Consider the following 26,760-nt stretch of genomic DNA (forward strand, 5'->3'; position numbering starts at 1 on the left):
AGCGATCCATCACCAAAAAAATGATGTGAATAATCATAGCTGAAAAAAAACGTGAATTTGTGTTTTTTTTAAAAATGCCCGCTTTGAAGGTGTTTGAATGATGAATTTGTACACCTGTCTTATGATCGATAACATTTAAAGGGACACTCCACACTTAATGAGTATGACAGCTGAGTGGCAGTAGGGCCACTAGGGTTGGTGTCTCCCAGTGCGGTAACTCATGGTGCCATCCCATTGGACCTCCTCTCGTGACACATGCACACTAACACACACACACAGTCACATACACACACAGTCACACATACACATACATAATCACACACACACAGTCACATTATCCCATGCACAGTTACACACACACACACACACACAGTCACATACACACACAGTCACATACACACACAGTCACACATACACATAGATAATCACACACAGTCACATAATCCCATGCACAGTTACACACACACACACAGTCACATACACACACAGTCACACATACACATACATAATCACACACACACAGTCACATAATTCCATGCACAGTTACACACACACAGTCACATACACACACAGTCACATACACACACAGTCACATACACACACGCAGTCATATACACACACAGTCACACATACACACTAACACAGCTGCTCTAAATCATATATTTTTTTTTTTAAACTTTCTTTTATTATATTCAATGCTAAGGAGAAAGTGTGTGTGTTGGGCTGAGGGGTAAATCCCCTCCCCAAATACCCCTAAACTGTTAAATTCCATGTTGAATATTCATAATATCATCAGAAGTCTTATTGTCTTTGGTTACATAAAAAGAATTCCTAAATGTTTCACGAAGAAATCTTTGTTTTTGTTTAGGGGACCCGGCAGTTCCCCCGATACTGTATCATTACTGACCATAAATCCAACACCCGTCACAAATATGTGAACCGCAGTCCCCGCCGGCGCGTTCTGCAGCTTAATGTCTCTGTGGAGACGCAGTGAAGTTGATGTGTCGGGGTTACTTTGTATCACAGCGCGGAATGCATTTTTCATGTTGATCGACCGGTAATCAGGAAAAACGTTCATTTACCCTCAAGGATTTCTGTGACGTTACGTATGCAGCCGGCGCGTTCTGCGTCCTGTCTGTCCTCCCGGCCCTGGCAGACGGCTCTGAGCAGGTGTTCTGGGCACAAAGACTCCCAGCAGGTGTCCTTTATAGATCAGCTCAGGGGCCGAGCCGGACCCTCTACCTTTTACCTTGGCAGCGAAGCCGGCTGGCAAAGCTTTATTTACATGAATTTGAATGGCGATGAACTTGGTTCCGTTCCAAACAAAACCTGATTCTGTTTAACCCCTTAGAGGTGCGTAAGAGAGAATTCTCTTTAACCATCTGGAGAGTAAAAGTACTGACTGTCTCTTGGACCTCGTTGGTCCGTTGATTAGGTCTCATTGGTTCCTAGACGTGTCCACACCGTCCTACAACGATCTCTCTACAGACGCTGTGCTGGAGGCTCCTGGTTTCCATTATACGCATGGGAGTGATGCGGAGGTACCATCCTCCCTACTATATCACAGCTGGAATCCCTGCTTGAATACAGGTGACATTGTTCACGATATCTTTACCTTCTGACCATTCATGGTCCATGTGGACCATTATTAGAACCCTTCGGCTGTCACCCTTGGTCACTGCAATAGGATCTGTGTGATTGGCTGTTAAACGGTTAATATTGGGGGGACAGAGAATTTCCAACGTTCATAGTTATGTCTATGGGTTCTTTAACCCTGCGATTCCCATACAGCACGGGAAAGCCATATTCTAGAAGGCAGGTGCAGGGTTAGGCCCAGGAATTCGGTCTCCATGGCACGTGTTTCAGATCCATTTGCTGCCACGATGCCCGGCCGGACCTTCTGCCAGCGAAGAAATTAATATTCTGCATTTTTAAGGCTATTGAGGATTTTTTTTCTCTCTCTTTGGACTCAAATAGTCGACGTCTTTGATTTTGGTTCAGCCAACGGGTTCCAAGCTGTACTCGATGGCGGAGATCCGCCGGTAAGGAGCGGCGTAAACGTTTGCCTTAGTAATGTAATTAGGGAACATTTGGCTGCAGTTTGTGGAGCTTAAACAAAACACGATGGGACTGAGTACGGCTCAAACAGGCGAAGCCTTGTCAGCCGCTCTCGGGATATAAGGGGACCTAGTATTTCACTAGAAAACACTGCAAAAAGGGCTGAATTTGGGTAATGCAGAATTAACTCTTTCTATGCCACCAGGATGAACAAGACATTGGAAAGTATTAATTAGACTTTAATTCGAGAACATTCCAAAAACATGAAAATTATGGAAATAAGGCTACGTGGGGCAGAGCTATAACTTTTCCGCGGGGCGCCAGACCCCTTTATGGTCCGATATCCGGACCGCGGTTCATCGTCAGGATAGAATCTAATGTATCTAGGAATTTGTTTGCTTCTGCTCTTAGTAAATATGCCTAAATTATGATAATCTCCTTTATAAACACAAACAATAAACGGTCCAACGTCTCCATCCATATAATCTCTATTTTAAACCGTTTCCCTGCTAGGATAAAATCATTTGAAGGAAAAATAATAATAATAATGAAAAAAAGTTTAACGATAGTAGAATGAAAGGAGATCAGCTCTACCAAAGTAAACGCGGGTCGAGGCTGAAAGAAGCGTCTTGTGTCTGTATGAGGTTTCGTTGATATCATCTTGTTTGCGCAGGGTTTAGGCACATGTGGCACTTAAAAAATATTTGTAAATGCCGTACGCGGTCCCAGTTGGAAGTGCTTAGGTTTTACTCTGAGCAAACGCCGCTTTTTAGCCTTTCGCATGGAAATTAAATATTCGCTTGTTTTTCTAAGGCCGGCGAAGACCTCGTATAAATACGCACAGTCTCTCAGGCTGAGGTTTGAACGGAGCGAGTTGGACTTCGCCCTTTTGTGGCTGGAGGTCGGATCGAGTCAAATTATAGCACTTAAAAATCTCTTTTCATCAGGGAATAAAAAAGCCTTCAAGGAATCGTCAGAGATATATAACCAAGACTGCGAAATCGAAAAAAAGTATGCGAAAACTGAGTTTAAGTGTGATTGTAACAAAAATAAATAAATAAATAAATATGAAATTCTTAAAGATCTTATCAAATGTTTATAATCACGGAATATTAATCTTAATCTTAATCTTGTTGGTAAGTAAAAGTATCCACCAAAAGACAACCAAATACTTCTGGATGTGGCCGCTGAACCTGGTGGGACGGTTCTGTGGGGTAAGAAGGGCAGATGCCCCGAGCCCCGCGAGATGAAGGGTCCTCTCAACCCGCCGGGTTCTGTTAGAGTGGTTGGAAGTCATGTTAAGACCATTTGAGGCTTGGAGTAAATTGCAGAATCATCTTTTTGCCCGATCCTCGTATCTGGTTTATACCGAACTTCTGGAAGTCATTGTGATTCTTTATTTCGGAGCCTCTTCTATCTGCCTCCCTTTTCCGACGGCGGCTGGTTTTTGGGGCAAATAGAGAAGACCTCTTTCACCAAATATGGAAATAAGTTCTGCCATCGCCTTGAAAATATTTCCAGGACCTTTGCACTTGGTTTTTAGACTCGTTACGGAATTAAACCCAATAACCTCCAGATCGCGTGTCCCCGTTAATATTTCATAAATATTTCCCCTAAAATAAGCGATCGGTTCAGAGCATCGAATGATCAGCGAAGATGTTTTTCCGCCTCTCTTTCTCTCTCCCTGGGAATAGCTCTGGGAATATAAATTTTCGCTGCAAGAAACGAATTGTTCCCCCTGCTTTCTTGCTAAACTTGCCGTTTACAGCTATCATCTATATTATTTATATATCAAACCTTTTAACCCACTGTGTGCCAGAGATTTTTTGGCTCTAAATGGCTTGTTGGCCTAGTATTGTTTTATTATGGTTAATTTAGTCCAGACAGGAGAAGTGAACGAGTCGTAGTCATGGACGGCGACGTTGTCCACCTGACGGTGAATTTCCTCTCTCGTGTCTATCCTGGGGGTTCTGATTCACCTCCTCGCCAGGACACCAAGTCCCAGCCGCTGCCAGATCGCCGAAGGTCTTTCTGGAGTAGACATCCTTACCCACTGATTCACGTTCCCATGGCGATGATGAAAGGATTGCACGCACATCTTCAAATCATTTAAACCTCAATGTCCCAATTCAAGATGCAATCGTAGAAAAAAAAAGTTTTCACATGGATGAAGAACTTTTTTTTTTAAGGAAAATGTGTTTACCCTCAAAGCCCCGTTCTAGCAAATTATGGCTTCAGGCAATGATCCGGACCCACCTAGAACATCAGCTGCCCCTTTTTCCTGAAATGTTACAATTCTCCAACAAAATTTTCAGCTATAATAACCCAACTCCAAGAGCCATTGGAGAAGCGGAGGGCGATCTCGTTCGGTCACGTCCCGACGCCTTGCCTATTTATGAGGTCACGTCCACCGCGCTCACCGAGTATCTCCCGAGTATTCCTCTATTTTCAATCAACATTCCAAAAAGTCTCCAAAAGTTAAACAGAAACATTCCATTTTACGGCGAGCGATAGAACGGAACAATCTCAGAACAAACGCTCCGTAGACAGATCTCCTGTAACGATTATTCAGAAGTGACGAGGAACCATTTCTTCTCTGTCTCTTTTAATCATAACGCGTCTCGCTCCCCTTTTGATCTAACATTCTAAAGGAACACATAACCCGACGAATGTACAAATTCAAATCCAGGTGAAGAAAGACGCTGATTCCAAAAGGAATCTGGTTAAATATTTTCGTAACGGGGGCTTCCGCGCACGCACAATGCCCCATATGTTTGACATAAAGGGTAACAGCGAGTTTACACTTAAACTTTGATCTGTAAAACAAATTTGAAATGCAAGTGGCCTCCGCGGCGAGGGCTGGGGTCGCTTTGAAGAGGGTTAGAGGATTTACAGAAACATGTTCCGATGACAGGATTCATTAGAGAAAGTGATGTGATTGTTCAAATATAACATGGCGTTTTTAAACAGGGTACATAGAGCGGTTGTGTTCGGTTTGGGGAAATACGTCAGCTTTGCTCGAAGGTCTTCTTCTGGATCCACTAATATGGGTTTGTGGAATGGTTGAACTTGATGGACTATTTGTCTTTTTCTCAACCAAATTAACGATGTCACTTTGTAACAATTTCACAAACAAAGAGGAAATATCACCCGTTTTGAAAGATTATTCAGCTCCCTGCCGTAGGTTAATACAAAGTATCTCACGTTGGCAGGCGGTACCCGCGATCGAAAACACTTCCACCCGAGTTGAGGCATGTACGGGCAACGGGCATTTTATTTTTGGGACACCGTGTGCTTTATCTTTAACTTCTCATTGGCTGGGTGATGTACCCACGGCCAATCAGAGGGTAGTAATCCAGAATATTTCTGTATCTCTGTAACTGGTCCGTCAGGCTGGATGGGGTCCCAAGCAGTCGAGGAAGACATATTGCTCTTTCAAATGTTATTTATCGCCTTGGTTCAGGATATTCTGTGAACTTATTTGTACCTGACAGGCACCCTGAGAACCAGTTCAGGGTCCGCGTCGTACGGTTGAATTTTTATTGCCTACAGTTTTCAGGAACCCGTTAATTTGTCTAATTCTGCTGCGCTACCATCCAGTCTTAAAATGTCATGGCTGGGGATTAATAACCATTACAGCAAAACCATCAAAAAAATGAAAATATAATCCGCACATCAGATATAACGCTGGACGATGTGATTGGACGTCACCGTGTTTACCCTTCCGTGTATTAGAGAAGGGAAAAAAATAGGCTTCTGAGAGAGATTATTCGTTAATTGATTCAAAAGAACGATTCTTAATGGCTCGTAACGTAATCGAACAGATCATGAGTGAAGGTTCTTGCCCACCTCTTGTTCTTACCCCAGTGCACGGGGGTATATAGGTCATGGAACTTTCCTGTTTTTTAATACAAAGATGCCTTTAATGATGGGGTTTGGTTAATTAAAAAGCAACTTTGAATATTAAGGTAATTTAAAACATGGCCGTCATTGCCATCTCTGCACCCAACGCAGCCCAGTCTGGCATAAGATGGCAGGACTGTTTAGCCTCAAGGTAGAAAGAGTCTATGGAGCCAGCATTGGCGGAATTGGGTTGGTATAAAAGGGGCGTCTTACCCCTCCGTCCAGGGAATGCCCCACTGACCGGCTTACATTGTAACGTAAAAAGAAGGTTTTTACCGACCAAACGTAACTATTTGCTCTGTAGAAGCCAAGATCATTCAGCGCCAACGTAAATGTAGTAAGTGGCGCGGCATCTACAATAAACGGCTTAGCGCCAGTAAAAAAATAAGAACACCCGCCGGTTCCTACAGAAAAAGCGATCCACGCACTTTAAATGAGGTGATTAGTTTGACTCACAACAAAACTGGAAAAAATAAATGCCTTTCCCCGTTAAGTGGTGTACAGGAACGGCTTTGTCATGCATTTTTTGGTCCCTTTTAATGTCTGACGTTTAGCTTTTTTTTTTAATTTGTTCCAGCTGTTGGTATTCAAATGAAACTTGAATTTTTCCAGAGGAAATTTTGGATCGCCAGCAGACAGGTAAGTTAAAATCAGATGTCCGTCTTCAAAGCATTTTTCAAATTCGTCGAGTTTATTACAGCAAGAGAAATTCTAATTTTTAACTATTTTTTTTTTTACGACAAACGTTTGGTTTCTCCCCATATTTGGAAGGTGACCTAATCTTATTGCAGGGAATTTATTTAAACACGGAACGCAATTTGGGAATTTCCCGTATCACCAATATGTAGATGTTTAAGCAGATTATATCGAGTCCGTAAGACCCTTCTGCTTTTAAAGGTTTCATCCGAACGCATGTTACTTCAGTTTTCGTACCTGAACTGATTGAAAATGGGAAAATCTTATCTTGATCGACCATTTTATTTTTTTATGCAAAATGCGTACTTTTTCAGGATGGTAAAGGTGTTGTTCTTTTTTGTAAAATGTTGTAAAAGGGTATAAAAAAAAACCCAGAAGACGTAATTGGCTGTCATATATGCACACTCGTGACCTCTGTTTGCTTCTTTGCAGTGCGCGTCTCTCGATGGAAAATGTTCTAAAAGTTGCGATGATGAAGTGAGTATCACATTGTAATAAAATATATCATAATCGCGGCATGCAATTTCATGCAAATTTTCAATGCTTTCCCATGATCCTTCAGTGTAGACAGCATTGGAATCCCATTGGTCAGCCCGAGCAGGAAGTTGTAAGCCGCTTCCTGTTCTCTCCCATCAGCCCAAGCAGGAAGTTGGAAGCCACTTCCTGTTTTCTCCCCGCGTTGTTTTAGTGGACGGCGCATGAGCCTCTAGCACTAGCGATTGTTTCCGGCCCCGCAGGTCCCTCCGTAACGCTATTATCACAGATACCTCAGGGCAACGGGCGATTTATACCCCGCGGCGGGGCAGCAAGATGGCGGCTCCCATGATACCGTCTGATAAGAAGCACCACCAACAAACAGAAACATAATAGTAAAATGCAAGAATTAGACCATTTCTAATTTGCACATCTCAGCCCATTTATCTTCTAAAGGAAAAATGCCTCTGCTTGAGGTTTATAGAGAAACGTGACTTTGATCTATACAGTCTGCTGACCATACGGCACTCGAAAGGTTAAAACATACAGCAATATATATATATATATATATATATATAGTGCTTCCGTGTTAGAAAGTCTCAATGTGGATTAATAACAATAAAAAATGCTAATTGTCATCCGAAAACATATTTTTTTCACAAACCTATTACAGGTGCTAGCGATAAGGAGATAAGGGGCCGATAGGCGAGCTGTATTTTAATCTCATTCTCTTGTTGAAATATCCCGTTTCATGACGGTTCTGTTGAGTTATTATTATTCTTCTATCCCGCCTTTCATATGTCATCTACTTTTGATTAGCGAGAATAATCAGTTTAATTATATCCTCCCCATAATCCCCGCGATATCACTTTTATGATATTATAACATTGACTGACCTTGACAAACAGCCCTCATTTACGAATGTCACAAAAAGATGTTATTATATCAAATGAAGGTGTTTTTTAGGCCATAAAATGATTAATTATAGAAAGATTTGTGCAATGCTATGTTTTGATCAGAAAAGTATTTCTTGAATCATTCGCTGGTTTTCTTTTCCAACAAAAGTTCCATTTAGATTAATAAGTACAATGAAAGCTATAATGTTACACGGAGCAAAGCCGCAGGAGACAGGTCCGGCCAAAAATAACCCGGTCCATTATCAAAAATGCCTTTAGAAGGGCTTTAGCTTTGGTTTGATGTCTGATCCAATTTTATCCCACAGCTAGGAGGAAACGATCGATCAGCAGTCCGGTTTAGTAAGCGGTTCTGTTGGGGCAGATTAATAAATTCCTGGTAGTCTAATCCATTATGGGATGAAGCCTCCATTTAAACTTGGGGTCCATGGGGTTCCCTGCACAACCGTTCCACCTCCTAATGATCCTCTCTCTTTGCCAGCGCCTGCCCGTTACGAGGGCTGTCGTCTCTTGGCCTCAAATAGTTTCTTCAGCGGGTTCATGCCAAGGTTTATCACTAATCGACACAGAACGCGGGTTTTCACTTTAGATCGCGTCCGCTGCGGTTCATCAGCTGGAGAATCTGCCGACCCGAAATAAGACATTACCGGCAGTAACCCTTCCTTTGCCCCGAGCCAAGCAACTCATCCACCACCAACAATGGGGATTTTAGAAATGGAAAACCCCCCAGAGAAGGCAACCCAAGGGATCTAAATCAAAACATGTCACACGGGTTTTAATCCACTGATACTATATCTACATATTTAGTTACTTTGTATGTTATGGAATCCCGTATCTGTACAGCGCTGCAGAATATGATGGTGCTATATCAAGAAATAATAACAATAATAAATAATATTCTAATGTTCTAATCTTTACAATACGCTGATTCTATAACACCCGTAGGTCACACTTTTCAGGACGGATAGAAACAGGTTGCCGTTTCGGTTTTCAGAGATACATTGTGTCCCTCGCCGCTTGCATTGTTGAACCAATAAAAATTCCACTTTAACCGGAAGACCACGTAAGAAAATATTCCCCCCAATAAATCTTACGGATAATTCCCCATCAACCACTTCCTTTTTCATTTTTGCTTTCTTTCTTTTTTTTTAAGTTGATTTCTTGCAGTTTCAATCACAAATGCGGAAGCTATTTTGAAAAGCAAACTTTTTTTTTTCCACGTGAAAGTCTTTGTCTACCTCTCTGGGAACAAAAGAAAAAATATATATCCCGGGTCATCGAGGAGAATGGTTTTTAGGGAGCGTGTTGATGAAATCATCGTGTCCTATTTAAGGGTCTCTGTAACCCTTTGAATCCCAGAGAAGTCGTCCTGCGGCAAATGATACATTTGTGTTTCATTACCGTCCTTCTAAGCTCGCAAAGTGGTTTAAGTAGCAGTGAAAGACGTTATTAAGCTAAACTACTTTTATAGGCCCGAGCTACCAGAAACCGTACAGCGACAGCCTTTACTTCAGCGTCCAATTAAAAACACAGTTTGAAAGCCTTAAAGAGGCCTATGGGACCCCCGCCTTCCATAAACCCCCGGCACCCCACTCATTCCACCGGCATTTAAAAAATATTACCTTCCCCCTTGTTAGGGCTCCGCGCTGACACAATGATTTCATTAATGTGCTATTACCGCTAACCTAATGGCATTCAGCTAGAGTCTGTCCACAAAGATTAATTTAAAAAAAATCACTAATACGCACATTTTAGGGCTGAATTTTCAGTTTTTTGGCTAAGGAGGTCGGAGGTTTTAAGATAAAGGTGATGTAGCCCACTTGCCAGGTGACGTGAAATGTCCTGATCCTTTTGTGTAGTAATTTATTATTCATGACTGCTGAAAACTTATTAGAAACAACCAAAAAGTGGGAAAAAGCTTTTTTAAAAAAAATAAAAATATATATTATTTTAGCTGATTTTAAATTGACCTTTATGAAAATTAGAGGACATTTTTTTGTCAAGGTAGCCTTGTTTGTCAAGAGGAAAATGATTGATGACATCATGGTTGTGGCCTCTTCTCGGGTCTGGCCATCTGTGCCCAGTGCGCCGCCGGCGGCAGATCGGGTCCAGCAATGTGCGGCAACCGGTTGGATACCCACGGTGCACGAGTATAAAAAGGTTATATGCAGCCGGTGGTTGGACGGGTATCATTTGCCAGCCGTTGGCCTTAAAGTGCCAGCGCCACCGAGTTATCCCTGCCGCTTCTGGTTCTTTCACATCCCTTTAATTTTTAGCATTTTTAGTCAAAAAGGACAAAAACACCAAACAAAGAAGAATCTCCCAAAGTGAGTTTTCGTGGCACACCCAAGAGGCTGTAAGCCGTGGTAAATATACCCTTCGCTCTATAAATAAGGACTTATTTAGGCAAGAAACATTTCAGACGTTCTCTTTAAGGTCCTGCATGAAATTGAAACATTTTGTGCGACCAAAAAAGAAACATTTTGGGCGACGTGATTAAAACCACCGTGATTAACAAATGCAAGCATTTTCAGAAAAGACCCATCCGATAATTGCGAGTTATCTTCCATTCCTGCGCTAAGTGCTCCTTCCCGAATATTTTAATATAATCATGCCGACAGACAGGAAACGCTTCCAGACGCGAGCGCTTACTAAACAAATTGAAAACATTCTTTTGCGCAATCTATGGAAAGCGATTATATCCGTGATTAAAGCCCACACAAAAAAAAAACGGCGATTTTCGAAAAAATCTCAGATCCATTTTGCTGAATCAGCTCAATCCCGGAGATAGAGCGATAAATAAATGGACGTATTGTCTGCGTCGGGTCGTTCCGCATTGTTTGAAAGGATACATTGATTAACGGAGACAAATCCGGATGAGCGGCCGTCATATATCACCCAAGGTGAAGAAATACAGTCACTCCACAAAAAAATAATAATATATATATATATATAATAAATAAAGAAAAAAAATATTCTTTGGTGGTAAAATTGTATTTAAATATATTTTATATTTTTATTTTATTTCCAAACGGATAGATAAATGTATAAATATTTATAAATATAAAGCCCTAATTGAAGCTATTTTAGAGCTTGGCGGTAATAACTTGTAACCTGAATTATGAAGCTACGCGGCATATTTTCACTATTTCACCGTAAAATTTATTCTTCCTAAATAATGAAAATTTTAAATAACCCTAAAATGAACTTTTGTGATGTTTCCTTAGGTTATCAACTGTTACCTCATTGACAATAATGGATTTATTCTGGTATCAGAGGATTACAGACAGGTAAGGCAAAAAACTGTCACATTTTAGAAATACTTCATTTTTTTGGATCAAACTAAATTCTGCGGTCGGACTGTTACTGTCTTTTATTAACAAGATCTCGGGTTCATCTCTGTGGCATCTTGTTTAGTATTTTTTAATATACTGGTCATTTGGATTTTTTTTGTCATAATATTACTGAAAGGTGCATGAATTACTATTCTGTTGCTATGGCAATCAATTCTTGTGACCTATCAGTGCTCTCTCCTTGCGTCACATGACTTTAGGATAATGAGTCTTTGAAAAAAATATCTACTAACAGGACAGAACTTGCCGTGATTGTTATTTCTACGGAGGGTTCGGACTTTCTAGACCAAGAAGTCTTAAAATTCTGTTGTTAGAATTATTATTATTATTTTTTTTAGAAAAACATTACTTTTCTGTATCAGCAACAATATTTTTACTTGTATTTCTGCAGTAAGCAGCACAGTAGAGCCGGATAACGCCGGGGGTCTCATGTCTCTGATGATCAGGACACATGTGTCAGTTTGATGAACCCCGCGGGAGATGATCCGCCGCATTGTAGCGGAATCTGGTATTTTGTCACGTGAAGACATCAGCATGTCTCTGGGGGTGACGTGTCGCCGTACTGCTGCGGAATGTAACATTTAGCGGGTGAAGTTAATGGGCAGCGAGCGCCATCTCTTCTCCGCTCGCCCCGTCACTTGTCTGCTCGCCCCGTCACTTGTCCGCTCGCCCCGTCTCTTCTCCGCTCCCCCGTCTCTTCTCCGCTCACCCCGTCTTTTCTCCGCTCGCCCCGTCACCTCTCTGCTCACTCCGTCACTTCTCCACTCGCCCCGTCTCTTCTCCGCTCACCCCGTCTCTTCTCTGCTCACCCCGTCACCTCTCCGCTCACCCCATCACTTCTCCGCTCTCCCCGTCTCTTCTCCGATCGCCCCGTGTGTTAAAGCCTCGCACTCCCCTTTTCGTATGAGCGATACGGTTGTTAAGCTCCTGCCACTCATATCGCGGATAAGGGTTTCTTTTTCCCCGCCGTATGATTTCTGCGCTCTCAGAAAGATAATTCCTATCTGATATACATTTTAAATCCATATAATTACAGCCCTGCACGCGAAGATGCCTTTAATTAACTTGCTGGCGGAGCGAAGACTCTTACGGGTATCTTTGTTAAAAGCAGATTTGGGTATAATGTGGCCCAAAGTATAAGGCCTGTAGCCTCCAAATTAAAGCCCTCGTATCGTTTGACAGAAGTGGTCCTAGAGCCGCTCCCATTTTTCACCAGTTTCACCCCAGTTTACCCATTTCTTCCCCAGTCACAGTTATATTCAGACAGGGACTGGTTTAGCAGCCATAAAACTCAGGGGTAAGCAGCGGGAAAACTGGTAGTAGCGAGAATTCGAGTGCTAAGCATCTCCCGCACCTGCTCACACTCGCCGTGACTTCGCATATTCTTTTATTCTGTTTAATCCTAATTGTATGAGCTCGTGATTCTGCGTCCACTTTAATGAACCCCCATAGTTATGTTTGAAAAAAAAACATTTCTGTTTTTGAATGGGGTCGCTTATTTCCAGAACATTAATGCCAGCCTGTGATTGGCTGACGCTTACCTTTTACACCTTTAAGGGTTTAATGTTATTTCATGTCTTCTGACTTTGATGAAACGTTGTATACCTGTAGAAAGGTGCGTCCTGCGACATCACAGGGGCAGTGACCTCAGGGATGTATCCGTTGGAGAGAGGTTTGTTTCTCATTTGTATAAACCCCCCCCCCATGAGGCAGAGACGGAGGCTCCTCTTCATTCTTTGAAGGACATTTCCTAAATTAGGGCAGATAGGATTACAAATCACAGAGTCTGATCAATGACTCTCCCAAAGATTGCTCAAGAGATAATAACCTTAATAGATTTAATGCAAACCATGACCCCGGCTGATCCTTTTATCTGAAGATATGTATGTTTTTTTCCTCAGGCTCCTTAGTTTTAACCCCTTTCAGGCCACCCTCTTGGTTTGGAAGTCCATTACTAAATATGCTTAGACAGAGTTATTGCATTTCATTGGCACCCCCTTCTATTATGGGTACAAATCTGATGAAATCTGTATTCTTAGAGACTCTACCCCCTGGAGGTCTGCTCACCAACTGGAAAATACCCATTTTTGGGGGAAAAACTCATTAGTTTCAGAAAATCCTGGGTCGAAAAGAACTTGGGTTTCAATGAGAACATGCTAGCCCTGGCTATTGCCCTCTCCTGGATCCAAGACTCTACAGTATAGGCAACATTTTATATCTATGTCCAAGTCACATTATGCCACGGGCCGTATATCACATACATGCTTTTCTACCCGCAGGAAAATCCCTGTCCTTCGCATTTTACTCAATCCCCACGGTGTTTTATCAATTTCCCAGCCATATTACACTCATCAAGCGGATTTCTTGTCTCAGAGAAAGAGGGGTCACACATGGTCTTTGGGGAGAACGTCACATAAATCCATCCTTAACCAACCTGAAACCCCAAAAATATAAAATTCTCCCCCAATATAGAGATTTCCTTTTTTCAGACCGCATCTCTGAGCATCTGAACCCCATCGCACCTGTACGGGCACGTCCGCCAGCGGGGCCGATCACAACCAGCGAGTCGGTGCCAACAACCCAGGCTTCGCTTCTCCTTTCATCTCCGTAAACACAGATAAATAATCATAAAGAGACATTTCTTTAATTACAAGTCATGCAGATTTATATGTAGCTTGGATAGAGAAACACGCGACGAAGTATCCAGTTTTATCCTGTTACACTAACATTCTTTTACCAGTTACATAAAAATCTTTTTAATTGGATATTTTGTAGCTAGAAATCCTCTGCTTCTCCGAGGCTAAAATTCTAAAACAGAGATTAAGAGATTAAATTCCTCCAATATGTTAATAGGGTGATTTTTACTTCCCTTCTTACTTATTTCAGTGCGGGAGTGCTGACAGAAGCACGTACATTTTAATAAATGGCCTTTATTCAATAAATTTCTCGGCCTTTTCAATAAATATATAATTTACAGCTTTTGGAATCCTTTCTACATCTGTCGGGATAAAATCCAGGACATTTTGACCTAATTCTTCTTTCTCCCATTAAATTAAAACAGACCAGTCGATTAAAGCAAATGTTAAATCAGCACAAAAATGTCATTTTTTTAAAACAACAAAAAACTGTAAATGACACGTCGACACTTTACATGGCTCCGGATTGCCCATCATGCACCCCACCGTGTCTTTCATCATCGGCCGTTGATTTTTTTATTATTTTTTTTTAGATCCTTTGACAAATAGTTAGTATAATGAGGCTCACGATAGACTACAGCTACTCAAAAAATTCATGAAAATAAAATCATCAGCTTTTAAGCACCAACAGTAAAAAAAAAACAAGGCAAAGGTCAGCTGTTCGAGTAAAAATTATAAATATATTAGTAAAAATATGTTTTAAAAAAATTAATAGTAATAATTATAAAAGATTAATTGATACATGGCACAAATGACCAGTTATGCATAATTGGCTGTTGATTTTGTATTTTTTCAAAACTTTTTTACAAATTGCTTTTACGGATGACTCAAAACGAGGGCAAAACCTGTATAATGAGGCTCACGATAGATTGTTATCTACTTGAAAAAATAATGACGCATCATCAGTTTTTAAGCCGTAATGAATAACTAGGTGGGGAAAAAAGCTCACCTGTTCGATAGTAAAGATATATATATATATATATATATATATATATATATATAAGAGACCAGAACTCGTAATAAAATTGATACACTGAACCGCTTCTGTGTGAAACGCACAAAAAATTTGCTGTCTTTACTGGAATTTCAGCAGGGCCCTAAATATTTACTTAACGCTTACAGGAAGTGTCAAACGTGAACGAAAATGACTTGAAATAGCATTCCGATTCTAATATAAACATACATTTAATTATTACACTTAAGAAGGAGTCGACCCCGGGAATACGTCTCTAATTTAGCCGTTTAATTATACAGAAATCCCAATCATTGGCTGCGAGGAGCACGGTGGAGGCTTTCGGCTGCGACAATGGAGCAGATTCATAATATGACATAACCTTCCAGAGGAAACTTAATCTCCCAAATTTATGTTGTTTAACCAATTATTAGCGGTAGAGGAGATATTTCCTTTTGCCGAAGGCGACTTACTCAGACAGTCACTAATAAACAATTCAAAGCTTGGTGGTCTTTCCTTTTCTGAGCTCCTCCTGTAAAAATTACGAGACATTTGATATACCGGTCAAAAAATTTCACTTGGAAGGAACAATGAACCTTTTCAGAAAACATTAACCATATCGAGTAGAAGTAGGGTTTTTTTTTTTCCTATGGAACGGCTGATTTCGTGAGATTTCTGTGGTAGGAATTCATAGTTTATGCTGTCAGTTCTGGGTGGATCGTTTACATTATCCGCAAGCGTCACCCAAAGAGCTCGTCAAGCCCCTCATCGGAAAATACTTAATTAAGACAGACATTTATATTCAGAAATGATGTGGATTCGGGACCTCGTCTAACATGGCCTTTCCCAATTAAGTGGAGTTTCTTTTTTTCGGAATATTCGGAATTCCTGATAGTAAAAAATCCTCTCATCGAAGATACGCGTAGAGGCGCAGAAGGCGGAGGAGGAAATAGGATGGTTTAGGGGCTGTTAGGGTTAAGGTGGGCTCGACACACACACTATAAGCACCTGGTTGTGGCAGGTTGGTGACCCCGTTAATTTGATGAACAGGTTTGCAGGAATGAAGGAAATCACTGTCTGTCCATAAGTCGTGTGACATCACACACAAGCTGTGCATGGGGCATCAGTGACATCACACACACCCGACGCATGGTGTCTCAGTGATATCAAACACCCTGTGAATGGAACATCAGTGACATCACACACACCTTGTACAGGGGATATCCATGATATCACACACCCTGTGCATTGAGCATCAATGACATTACACACCCTGAGTATGGGGCATCAATGACATCACAAACCCTGTACATAGGGCGTCAATGACATCACACACCCTGCGTCTGCGGCACCAATGACATCACACACGCTGTGCCTGGGCCATCAATGACATCACACAACCTGTGCATGGGACATCACACACCTTGTGCATCGGACCTTATGACATCACACACCTCACACATGTGACATCAGTGACATCAAAAAAATATACAGAGAGCTGTGTTAATGAATACATTCCATGAATATGAGTCATCATCATCATCATCATCATCATATTGTGAAGAAGACACGGAAGATTACCTAATAAAACATTTAATTAATGCTACATTTTGTTTAATTAACAAGGCCTGGCATTTCTCTGCTCAATCACTTTAATCCACGTTGTTCAAAGAGTAACTTTAGTTGAAATGCACGTAAAACAGAGAGGTTGGACATGCGCCCACCAGCCACCCCACCCGAGTATGTTGGAAAGCGATCTAAGTTATTTCCTGGTAAAAAGATAATACTTTCTCTTTGAAATGCGAAGTGTCTCCTGTGAAGATCGACCAATAGGCTTCTCCACCTGTAAGAGAATAACTCAGGTGAGAGACGTTCCTTAGAATACACAAATAGCGAGGGATTCATTCATCTTGAAGGACGGGGCGCACCTTCCTTCATCAACCTGACTCTGGAATGTTTTCGTGGCAGAGGACACAATTAACTCTTTGGGAGAATAAACACATAAAAAGGATTTTCTGTATTAACCACAAATTCAACCCTAATTCCCTAATGGTATAATTAACATTTCACAGCTATACTATTCACGAGTTGTATTAATATTACAAAAAATATTACATTTCACAGCTATACATATCCAGAGTTGTATTAATATTACAAAAAAAATCAGTAATTCTTGTTTTTTAAATAATGCAAATTCTGGTCCAACGAGCCCATGGAGATTTCAGCTCCTCTGCACAAAAACATATTTTTAGTTATAGTTAGAAATATTTATGTCTTTTTGCATATGTATTTTATATTTGTTTTGCATCTTGGTGTCCCCTGAGGGTTAATGAATGTCTATGAGGAGGAGACTTGCCATAAAGTGGTTTGGTTTATAAGCAGGGGTGGGGCCTAGATATCACATGACCATGCCTGTGAACTTTCCAGGTAAGGCTACCTAGAGCTCCCCCTCTTCCGAGGGAGTGGCTTAGTGAGAGATGTGACCAACCACAAATAAGGATAGGACTGGCTGCCAATAAAGGCGGGGCTAGCTCCAGACCTCCTAGAATTTCAGGGGAGTGGGCATGGCTTAACACTGCTCCTCCCCCAGGATAAAGCGCAGGGTGCCCCGGAGATCTGAGTAGCAGCACTTCCTCCGGAGACTCCGGGTGAAACCAGGAAAGTTCCCAGGTGCCCTCATGACAACATCCCTGGTATAAGAAATGAATGAGGAGGAATGTTCTGCTATTCTATACCAACCAACGTTTCAAAGAACGCCTTTGTTGGTATCTTTTAAACAATATAATTTATTTCAGAGAAACTCGTTTTATTTTGTGTATAATTCCAATAATGTCTACAGCATCGTGAAGAGATTAATTTCAAGAAAAAATGTAATTTAAAGAAAAAAGGAATATCTGGCATTTCGTGCTGATTGGATAATCAGTCCCAACGCTCCTCATTGTCTGCGGCAGAAACGTTGGCTGCTCCCGCATGTTAATCATCTTCAGAACAAGGAGGATCACGCTGCTCACATACAATTAATATTGACAACAAGATGACAGCCGGAGATTTTATTTCATCTTCTCGGCACTATCAACATTCTTTCATGATTTCAATGTTAACTATTTTAATTTAAAACAATCCAAATTAAGGAAATTTTTTTGCTATATCCCCCCTGCCTCTGCTCCGTGGGTCCCCGTTTTTGTTTTTTGATGTAAAAAAAAAAAAGTTATTTTGGTTTCCAGCTCTTTCTGCCCAGGTCTAGTCAGCACAAGTAGAGTGATTAATAGAATTTTGGCTTCTAATATTGTTTTTTTCTCACTTAATTTTGTTCTTTTGTGCTTTTTTTTAGACTGGGAGCTTTTTTGGTGAAGTTGAAGGAGCAGTGATGAGTAAATTATTAACAATGGGCTCGTTTAAGAGGTAAGACTTTTTGGAATTTAGGACATTATGCCCATTTGATGGCAAGGGCCTGTTGTATTTTCAGGCTATTGGCCATGAGCGTAGATTTGGCTTACGGGCCAACGTTCACCCGTCTAGCCCTTGGCTTTTGTGGATTGCCTCATCTGCTAAATGGAACAAAAAGTAAAAACTAATCTAACTCATATTCCATGCCTAAAGGACCATTAAGTCCTAACCATTAGTGTTATATAAGAACATATTTAAAAAAAAAACAAAAATGTGATGTGTTTGAAATTTTGTTTCTGGACTGGGGGAAGCAATATCCATGTGCGCTCTTAACTTCCTGCTGTGCGCTCTTAACTTCCTCTCCAGTGCTCAGAATGTTCAAAGAATAATTTGTTCCCGCAGCATATGGTAAAAAGCAAAACGAGATTTCAAATACCTGGCATTTTGGAATGTTTGGAAAATATGTCTTTACATTGTGTTCGTCTCAAGATAATATTTCATGCGGGAAGGTAATATTTTGGCTGCAACTTCTTGAACGCACAAGCTGGATGCTTTCTTTCAATGTTGATTTAAAGTCCTCTTCAGTCCATGACTATTATGTCGGCCAAACTCTTTATAATCAGGTAAATGCTAATATCAAAGGAACATTCTCATAAGGAACATTGTACAAAATGGCATCAAGTTTAACTTAACCACAATTATCCAAGAACAAAGATGATATCATCAAGAAAGATCAAAAAAAAGGTAATAATGTTATTATACAAGAATCTTCTTGGACGCGATATCAAAGCTTGTAAATCTCAAACACAAATACCGTTCGGATACAAAGAATAATTAAACCTAAGAAGCTAATTGCTGCCTCTGATATTCAAGATAACGGATTTCAAAGGGATTGCTACACCGGGGATGATAGGAATTGTAGTCTATATATTTAACCAGGCGTTGTTAATCTTACATTTCTAATTTCCCTCCTTCGTGAATTAATTTGAACCCCCAAACCTGGCAGATATATTATTTGACGTCAGTGGATAGATTTTGTTGGTGTACCCTTAAAAAAGAGCAGAGGCAAAGCCAAGTATCGAGAGCCAAGAAAAGGTTGCGTAATCGCCGCCGTGTGCAGTCTTACATGGAATATCTTACATTATGCACTTATTATATGGTGGGAAATAATTCTCAGCTCCCTAGCGAGGTCCTGGAATGAGACCAAGCCATCATCCACCAAAATGCTGCACACGGATTTTCTTGTTATTATGGAGGCTTATTACATGCTTTGGATTTTGCATAAATCTTCGGTGTATAAATATATAAATTCTTTACTTTAGTAAAGCTTTTATCTAAAGTGCACAAAAACTAAGCATTAAAATATCTTGTTTAAAAAAAAAAAAATAAAGATCTGTTCCTAATTATCTAAAGTTGAGGGTTTATAATAGTGCTTATACTTTTGGTGCTTTTTTTTAGTGTTGCCCTTTGCTTGTAATTTTTATTATTAACGTTAATTATTAATTAGTCGGTTCTCTTGGTGGTAAGTACTTAAAGATATTGGTCGATGACAAAGAATCTTTGTTTCTTTATGTTCCTCTATATATAAATATATATAAATACTAGCCTACAAAATCCCTAAATATCTCCTAGATAAACTTCCTTGGTCCCCCCCCCATACAAGTCACTGCGTCTACCCTATCTTAAGTCTTCCGTAGTATAGCAGGGGTTAATATGGGAATCCGTAGGATCTCACCAGGAGCTAAAGGTCTGTAAGAGCGACTCTATTGGCCGCCGGCAGGTGGCTCGTCTGGCAGCAACCAATGAAGAGCAGCTGCCCTTTTCCCATTCACACTAAAGAGACTGGGAAACGAAGAAAACGAAGAGAAAAATGAATACGAAGAACATATTCGAATATTTGCCCCAAAACACGCAGGAACGGGAAAATATTCACAGAATCCGAAGATTCCCCCCCCCCCCCGAAGACGAACACGAAGGCTTCGCCGGCTCCCAAGTCTAGTGGAAATGGGCCGGTTGGGGAGATCAAAGATGTTTTACTGGACAAAAAGTCACCTTGAAGGCCGTAGGGAATAAATGCCTCGCAGGAGTGGATATGGATTGAGACGCACGACCTCGTTTGACACATTAGTCTCTTTTATGACTGCAGAAACCTCTGCGTTACTCAAGAGTCTTCAAATGACTGTCTGCTCTGGGATTTAATATCCAATGTAATAAAAAATACCAAAAAATCAAACGGAGAGAAAAAAGGAAGGGTACATACTGTGCGCAAACGTAAATATCTCTATGTAATATTATTTAATCAGCAGCCGGGATATACATTTTTTTACTTTATTGCCACAAAGTGCGGTTGGAGGATCCATCAAGGCGAGGATTAACATGCAGTTTTTATTTTTGCGTTAAATCAATTCACCGATCAATCCTCGGCTGAAAAGTCAGCGCACATCAAAGGGAGGGGAAGGCTTTGTAGTCGGTTAATTACTCAAATTTCCTTTATTCTCCCCGTCAAGCGGCGTTGAGGTCTTTACACGGCGCTCAATGTAAACATTCCTGCGCAGGAACGCGGCCCGGCCAGCGCGGAGACGTCTTCCTCGCCATTGATCTGCGTCTCGAGGTATTTTCCTCGGGGGCACGCTTTCTTACTCAGCAATTTGTCAGAGCTTTCAATCAGACCCGGCTCGGCGAACGGAGAAAAATGCCGAATTTGCCCGGGGGCTTTAAATCGTAAAAAAAAAAATCTGTAATCCCCAAATATGCCGATTTAAAAGCATTTTAAAGTGACAAGCATGACACAGCCGTGATACTCATGTATATCATATGTGACGCTCACAATGAACGCTTTCACGTCTTAGCTTAAAAACATTAACTCTTTGAGTGCCTGATGCTATGAAACATGAGTATCCATCCCTCTTACTTTTGATTGATTATGAGAGGCCAATGATGTTCGATAAAAGTTTGGTTGGGGGGCTCAATTTTCTAAAAACCCACAAGGGACAATGGGTTGTACTTAAAGCCATTAATGACAATGCATTGTGAGCACGTACATGCACGGGCTTTGTCCTGAAGGGGTTAAAAGCGACAAGGAGGAAAAGATACTTTTTATGCGCCATAAAAATGGTCGTGGGGTTGAAGAATGCACTGGAATCAGGGGCTGGAATGGGTTAAAAGGTGTAAGAGAGAACTGGGGGGGATTGTAGAAAGGAGCTATAGGGAGTAGATTTCAGTGTAAATAATTGTAAATGAGGAATTAATGTGAAAAAAGTAATTTGTCTGCCAGAAAGTCCGGCTCGTGATACAAATCTATAGACAACAAGCTAATGATGTGGGAATATTTTCAGGGGGAAGACATTTTCCTCGGCACCGGCCACATCCTGCTCTGGAAACATCGTTTGTGATATGATGAGCACGAAAAACATTGTCCCCCCCAAATCTCTAAAAATATCTAATATATATTAATATCCTGAATTCTATTTATAAAAGCGAAAAAATGTTGCACAGAATTCCGTTATGTTCGAAGGAACCCTAAAGATTTCTGTGATAAACTTTTTGGTGTTTTCACAGCTGGGTGACAGCGAAATATGCTATTTTTTTTACCCCTTTTAGGGTAAAACTGACGTGGCGCTTCTTAACGCGGAGTATTATGGCTTTAATGAACGAAAGCGATCTTGGCTTTATATGTAAACATTGTAAACATCTCAGAACATAAACCGAGACTCAGCCACTCAAAGATAATTATTCCATAACTTCGCAAAGAGGGAGATTTCGGTGGAACAAGAGGTCGGGCTGTGAGACTGAAGCAAGGAAATCCCGGGGGGCATCCACCGAAGTGCTTCTATATACAAAGAGAGGCTTAACTTTCCAGCAGCCCGGGCAAAGGTTAATACCGCAAGAGAAATCAATAATATTTGGGGTAGATGGAAGATTATCTCGAGTCGGCAACAAATCAGAACGAGGATTGGAGAGGATTTCTAAAAAATCAGCTTTTTGCTGCTAAACATCCTAATGCCTCTGGATGCCAATTTGCTTACAATAGCTAAAAATCCTCAATAAAACTTGGTTAACGTTGCTTTACTTTTTGTCTAAGCTATATAATGGGGGGGACGTGGGAAGGCTGCCCCCTCCTATAAACTGATGATGCTTATACTGGACCCCTGTTTCCTATCATTTTGGGAGGAGGTGGGAAGGGTTAATCTTTTACCCTACAGTCATAATAAGGTCATCATTTATAAATATATATATAATGAAAAGTTTCTTGGTTATGGTTTTGCGTGTCTGAAGAAAGCAAGCGTTTTACTCCCCCCCCAAACATATCATTAACCACTAAAAGGCCAGCGGCGATGATTACAACGCAAAGCGGCACTCTGGGTGCGCCGCCATTGCCCAGACTGGGCTGAAACTCCATTAATGGTTTTATATTTAGTTCTGAAAGAAAAACCATCAATTATAACGTTCATCGGCTATAATCAACAGGAAATGAGCCAGGTTGCCGCAGAACCATCATTAAAATATAACAAAATTATAGTTTTTTGATGCTATTGCAGCGATTTCAGTTTTCTCTGTTAAAGTGACATATACTGGATTTATTTATTTCCTAAATACAAAGTCTATTGACAGAAGACAAAGTAGTGACTAGGACATCTATCAATAGAAGGGATAAGTATTATCTAAAATGTTAATTATCTAACTTATATTTAAGCTTTTTTTTTTTTTTTATATTTTTTTTTTAAATTCAGGTTTAAAATGATTATGGTAGATTTTTAGAGTTGGAAGAGGTGACGTCATCACATAACAAAAGCTTTAAGAATGAAATGTTAGATTATATTAGGAGAGCAGGGCTCCCTTCTCCTCCTGTCTTAACGCACGTTAATTATTGTCCATTTTATATATTTTTAATGTTAGTTTTCACTCCCCCTTTTGTAACAGAGGAACAGAACCCGTTGGCGATCTATAAATGGAATGGAATGTAAATGTGTTTTATTTTGTAGCAATAATGTTTCTGCACAACAATCGAATTTGTGTTTCCAGAAAATGCAGAAATGGTGGATACAATGTATCGCAATAAGAGCGTAATGCGGGATGCAAGAATCTCACGCATTTCTCTTCTGGCTCCTTGTATCAAAATATCCAACAGGGCTGGATGGATTTAACCTCTGAACTACTGGAATCCAAGTCACATGGAGCACATAGTAGCAATAATCTGAGAAGGAGACAACTGCTCGGCTCTGTTACTTCCCTTCCGTTTATTTTTATGCACAAAAAACAAGTTGGGATCAAGTTGTCCCAGTAAAGACACAATTAAGGGACTGGGTGTTGGGTTACTCTCCGACTCGATGTCCGTTCTACATCAGCTGCGAACATTTGGCCAGTGTCCCACTCACCAAATCTGTTGACTCATTTTAAGATTTTTAGAGAAATTAAATAGCATATCAACAATTTTCAGACAATTAGTGACGTCTTAAGAACTCGCTTACTTTCATTCAAATCCATTCCCAGATGAACTCATTCACAAATCCTTCATTGAAGGCTCATTCATTAGCTGACTGCTGCTCTGGTTAACAATTTCATGTATTAAATAGAATTTTTATTTCAGTATTTATATATATATATTTATTTATTTATATCACTATTTGGTTGGATTTGGGTGTAACAAATATATTCTCTGCTTTTATTTTTGTATTTATTTCTGCTGTAAAATTGGATTTTGTTTCCTCTGTTAGGATTACGCTGTATGATTACCAAGCCATGTGTCGGACTAATAAAGAGAGCAGCGACAGTGCCCATAGTTTATTGGATGTGAGTATAATTAGTGGACAATCCGTGGCTAAAAGATCACCAACTGCGTAGCCTTGTTTTTTATGTTGTGTATCTCGAGTAGCTCATTATTCACATGATTTTTTGAAAAGTTTTTTGTTTGATTATGAATTTGGTTGATTGATGGGTCCTAAATATTGTTCACATATACAAAATATTACTGAGCTTTAAATTCTTAATATTTATTAAAGGAGTATAAAGCATTTCTCTTTGATTTTCAGCCATATAACGCATTTTTCGCTGCAGTGAAATGGATAATGACAGAGCTGATCTTGTAAGTATAACCTAAATATCATGTCTTTTCGGATCCCACTGATTATTAGTAAATGGGGTTAATTCATACGAATGTCTGAAAAGGAAGAGGGAGCCCCAAAGGAAATGATGGAGAACCCTTAGAATGTTTTCTTTGCTGTATTTTTTCTTTTCTTTCTCCCTACTTTCTCTGACAAGAGCTTCCCCATCTCTGCTTCCAATGGACCAAGAAATGGACAAAAATTGTGTCTGAATCAATTTTTGGTCCATGTGCAAACGTCTAGTATCTGGTTAGTCTTCCATGATAACTCTGTCGGGAACAAAGACATAAAAGCGGACGTGGACATCACAAGCGCTCACATGGAATACATTTCAGTCATTACAAGCGTGGTTACAGAGGCAGAAACTACATGGTAGAAAAACCCGATTTCTGGCTGTTTTTTGGATATGAGGAAATTTTCACAGCCCTATAATGCAGGAGATCTGACAATAGGATGTCTTACGAGGGAGACATTAAAGCTGGAATGGCTCTTTAAGTCTTGGAGTCTTGACCTGCCTAGAGATAATATTGAAAGCAATATATATTTATTGAGGTTGTTTGTCTGATGGGTAATGAATGCCAGTTTTTGTCAGCCTGGGTGGGCTTCTATCATCTCTGTGAGTCATTTCTTTACTATGTGATTTTGTGTTCCTTAAAATGGGTAATTTTAAACCAGAACCATGTCTACTGCTCAGGTGTTGATCAAACACGCAAATCATGCATTAACTCTTTGTTGAACATTAGATATTTGGGTATCTTATTCATATTATATTTTTTTGAGAAATAATAAGATTCAGATATTCGTTTTATGGAAAAGAGAGCTCTGAAAATGTTGCTAATTTTCTGTGTTTTAATAGCATTGGAATAGTATATTTACGTCCCCAAAATAGGTTGCTTTAGCTTTAGAATGTACGTGAAATCGGCAATGCCTTTGACCATTGGATGGGAAGTCTACGTCTTCCAAACATCTTGCAATAATCTGACCCCGTTCCGCGCTGCCATACAAACTGGGTTTCATGGTTCTTAAATATAATCTATTCCCACTGCATATCATTTTTCTATCAGCTCTTACAAATTATAGGAACACCAAAGCCAAGTTCAGAGATTGAATTTCTATAGAATGTCTTATTTAATATTTTCCCCAATTCTTTATCTACTCAAAACATGTATAAGCCTTCAGTGTTCGGGTAGCGAAGGCTAATCATATGTGAACGGCTGATATAAGAAGACGTTGGGAACCCAGACTGTTCGTGGAGACTATTTGATACGAGGTCTTGTGTCTTGGCCAGAAACAATCTATCCATCTGAGTTCTTGTCAAACTAATGAAAAACAAGTACACAACACAGCAACTGGCACAGGGAGACCTTAGACCTTTGGCCCTACACCATATTAAGTAGACCAGCGCCCATGCATCCTTATCAATCCATTGTGAGCTGTGCTAATAATAACTAATAATAATCATTTTAGAAAAACAGGCAAAATTATATTCTAGAGAACTGTGGTCTCTTGGTAAATATTTTTCTCTCCGTTATATGATGCCGGTCCCACCAAATTCTCGGCTTCTACCAAATTACGCGGCCAACGCAGATAGAGCATTACTTTTGCAGAATGCCTGCATTGCCACCGTTTCGGTTAGATCCACATTGAGCTTGTTTATCATATTTAGAATTAACCTAAAAACCATAAAATCTACGTTGTGTATTTTTGGTGCCGAGCGTGCCTGTGTGAATTTTCATCAATGTTGGATGAATTGGGGGAGTCATTCTAAACATTTTTTTTTCAGATTTCTTGTAGAATTTAATCTATGCAGTTGGTGGAATTCAGGGCATTCTGTAAAAGGTAAGAGATTTCCCTACAATTTAATTGGATACTAAACTAAATGACTTATTACAGTTTATGTACCGTTTATTTGTAATAATTATAATTTGGTCATTTTCCAATAATTAAATGTTTTATTCCAACGTATTTTAGAAAAGGCCAAAGTAACTCTGCCTCCTTGATACTTTGTAACAGCATCGGCGCTGTGGATGTAGAATATTTTTTAAAATTATGGTGAATGGAGATATTTCTTAAAAATTATGTCATTTAATGCTTCAGAATATAATTCTATAAATCTACAAAAATGCTATTATATCACCCAGGGAGAAACAGATTTGCGCAATAAATTGAATAAAGATATTTGATGAGTGACTGTTATGTTGGCATCCCAAGACCCTCAGCACCCTA

At 40.1% G+C, this 26,760-nt stretch overlaps 1 protein-coding gene across 1 annotated transcript in view; it reads left to right on the forward strand.

The window, feature by feature from the left end:
- The window catches only part of LOC149277366 (voltage-dependent calcium channel subunit alpha-2/delta-3-like), a 199,320-nt gene that overhangs the window by 161,559 nt on the left and 11,001 nt on the right, over positions 1 to 26,760 (forward strand). Inside the window, exons 28-34 of the mRNA XM_089503037.1 lie at positions 6,539 to 6,600; positions 7,090 to 7,134; positions 11,273 to 11,335; positions 18,378 to 18,448; positions 24,148 to 24,223; positions 24,463 to 24,515; positions 26,318 to 26,373. Coding sequence (XP_089359163.1) covers positions 6,539 to 6,600; positions 7,090 to 7,134; positions 11,273 to 11,335; positions 18,378 to 18,448; positions 24,148 to 24,223; positions 24,463 to 24,515; positions 26,318 to 26,373 — 426 coding nt within the window. The remainder of the gene's footprint in view (positions 1 to 6,538; positions 6,601 to 7,089; positions 7,135 to 11,272; positions 11,336 to 18,377; positions 18,449 to 24,147; positions 24,224 to 24,462; positions 24,516 to 26,317; positions 26,374 to 26,760) is intronic.

This window comes from Sceloporus occidentalis, unplaced genomic scaffold, assembly GCF_023333645.1.
Source record: "Sceloporus occidentalis isolate IW3139 unplaced genomic scaffold, rSceOcc1.0.p SCAF_216, whole genome shotgun sequence".
Taxonomy (NCBI): domain Eukaryota; kingdom Metazoa; phylum Chordata; class Lepidosauria; order Squamata; family Phrynosomatidae; genus Sceloporus; species Sceloporus occidentalis.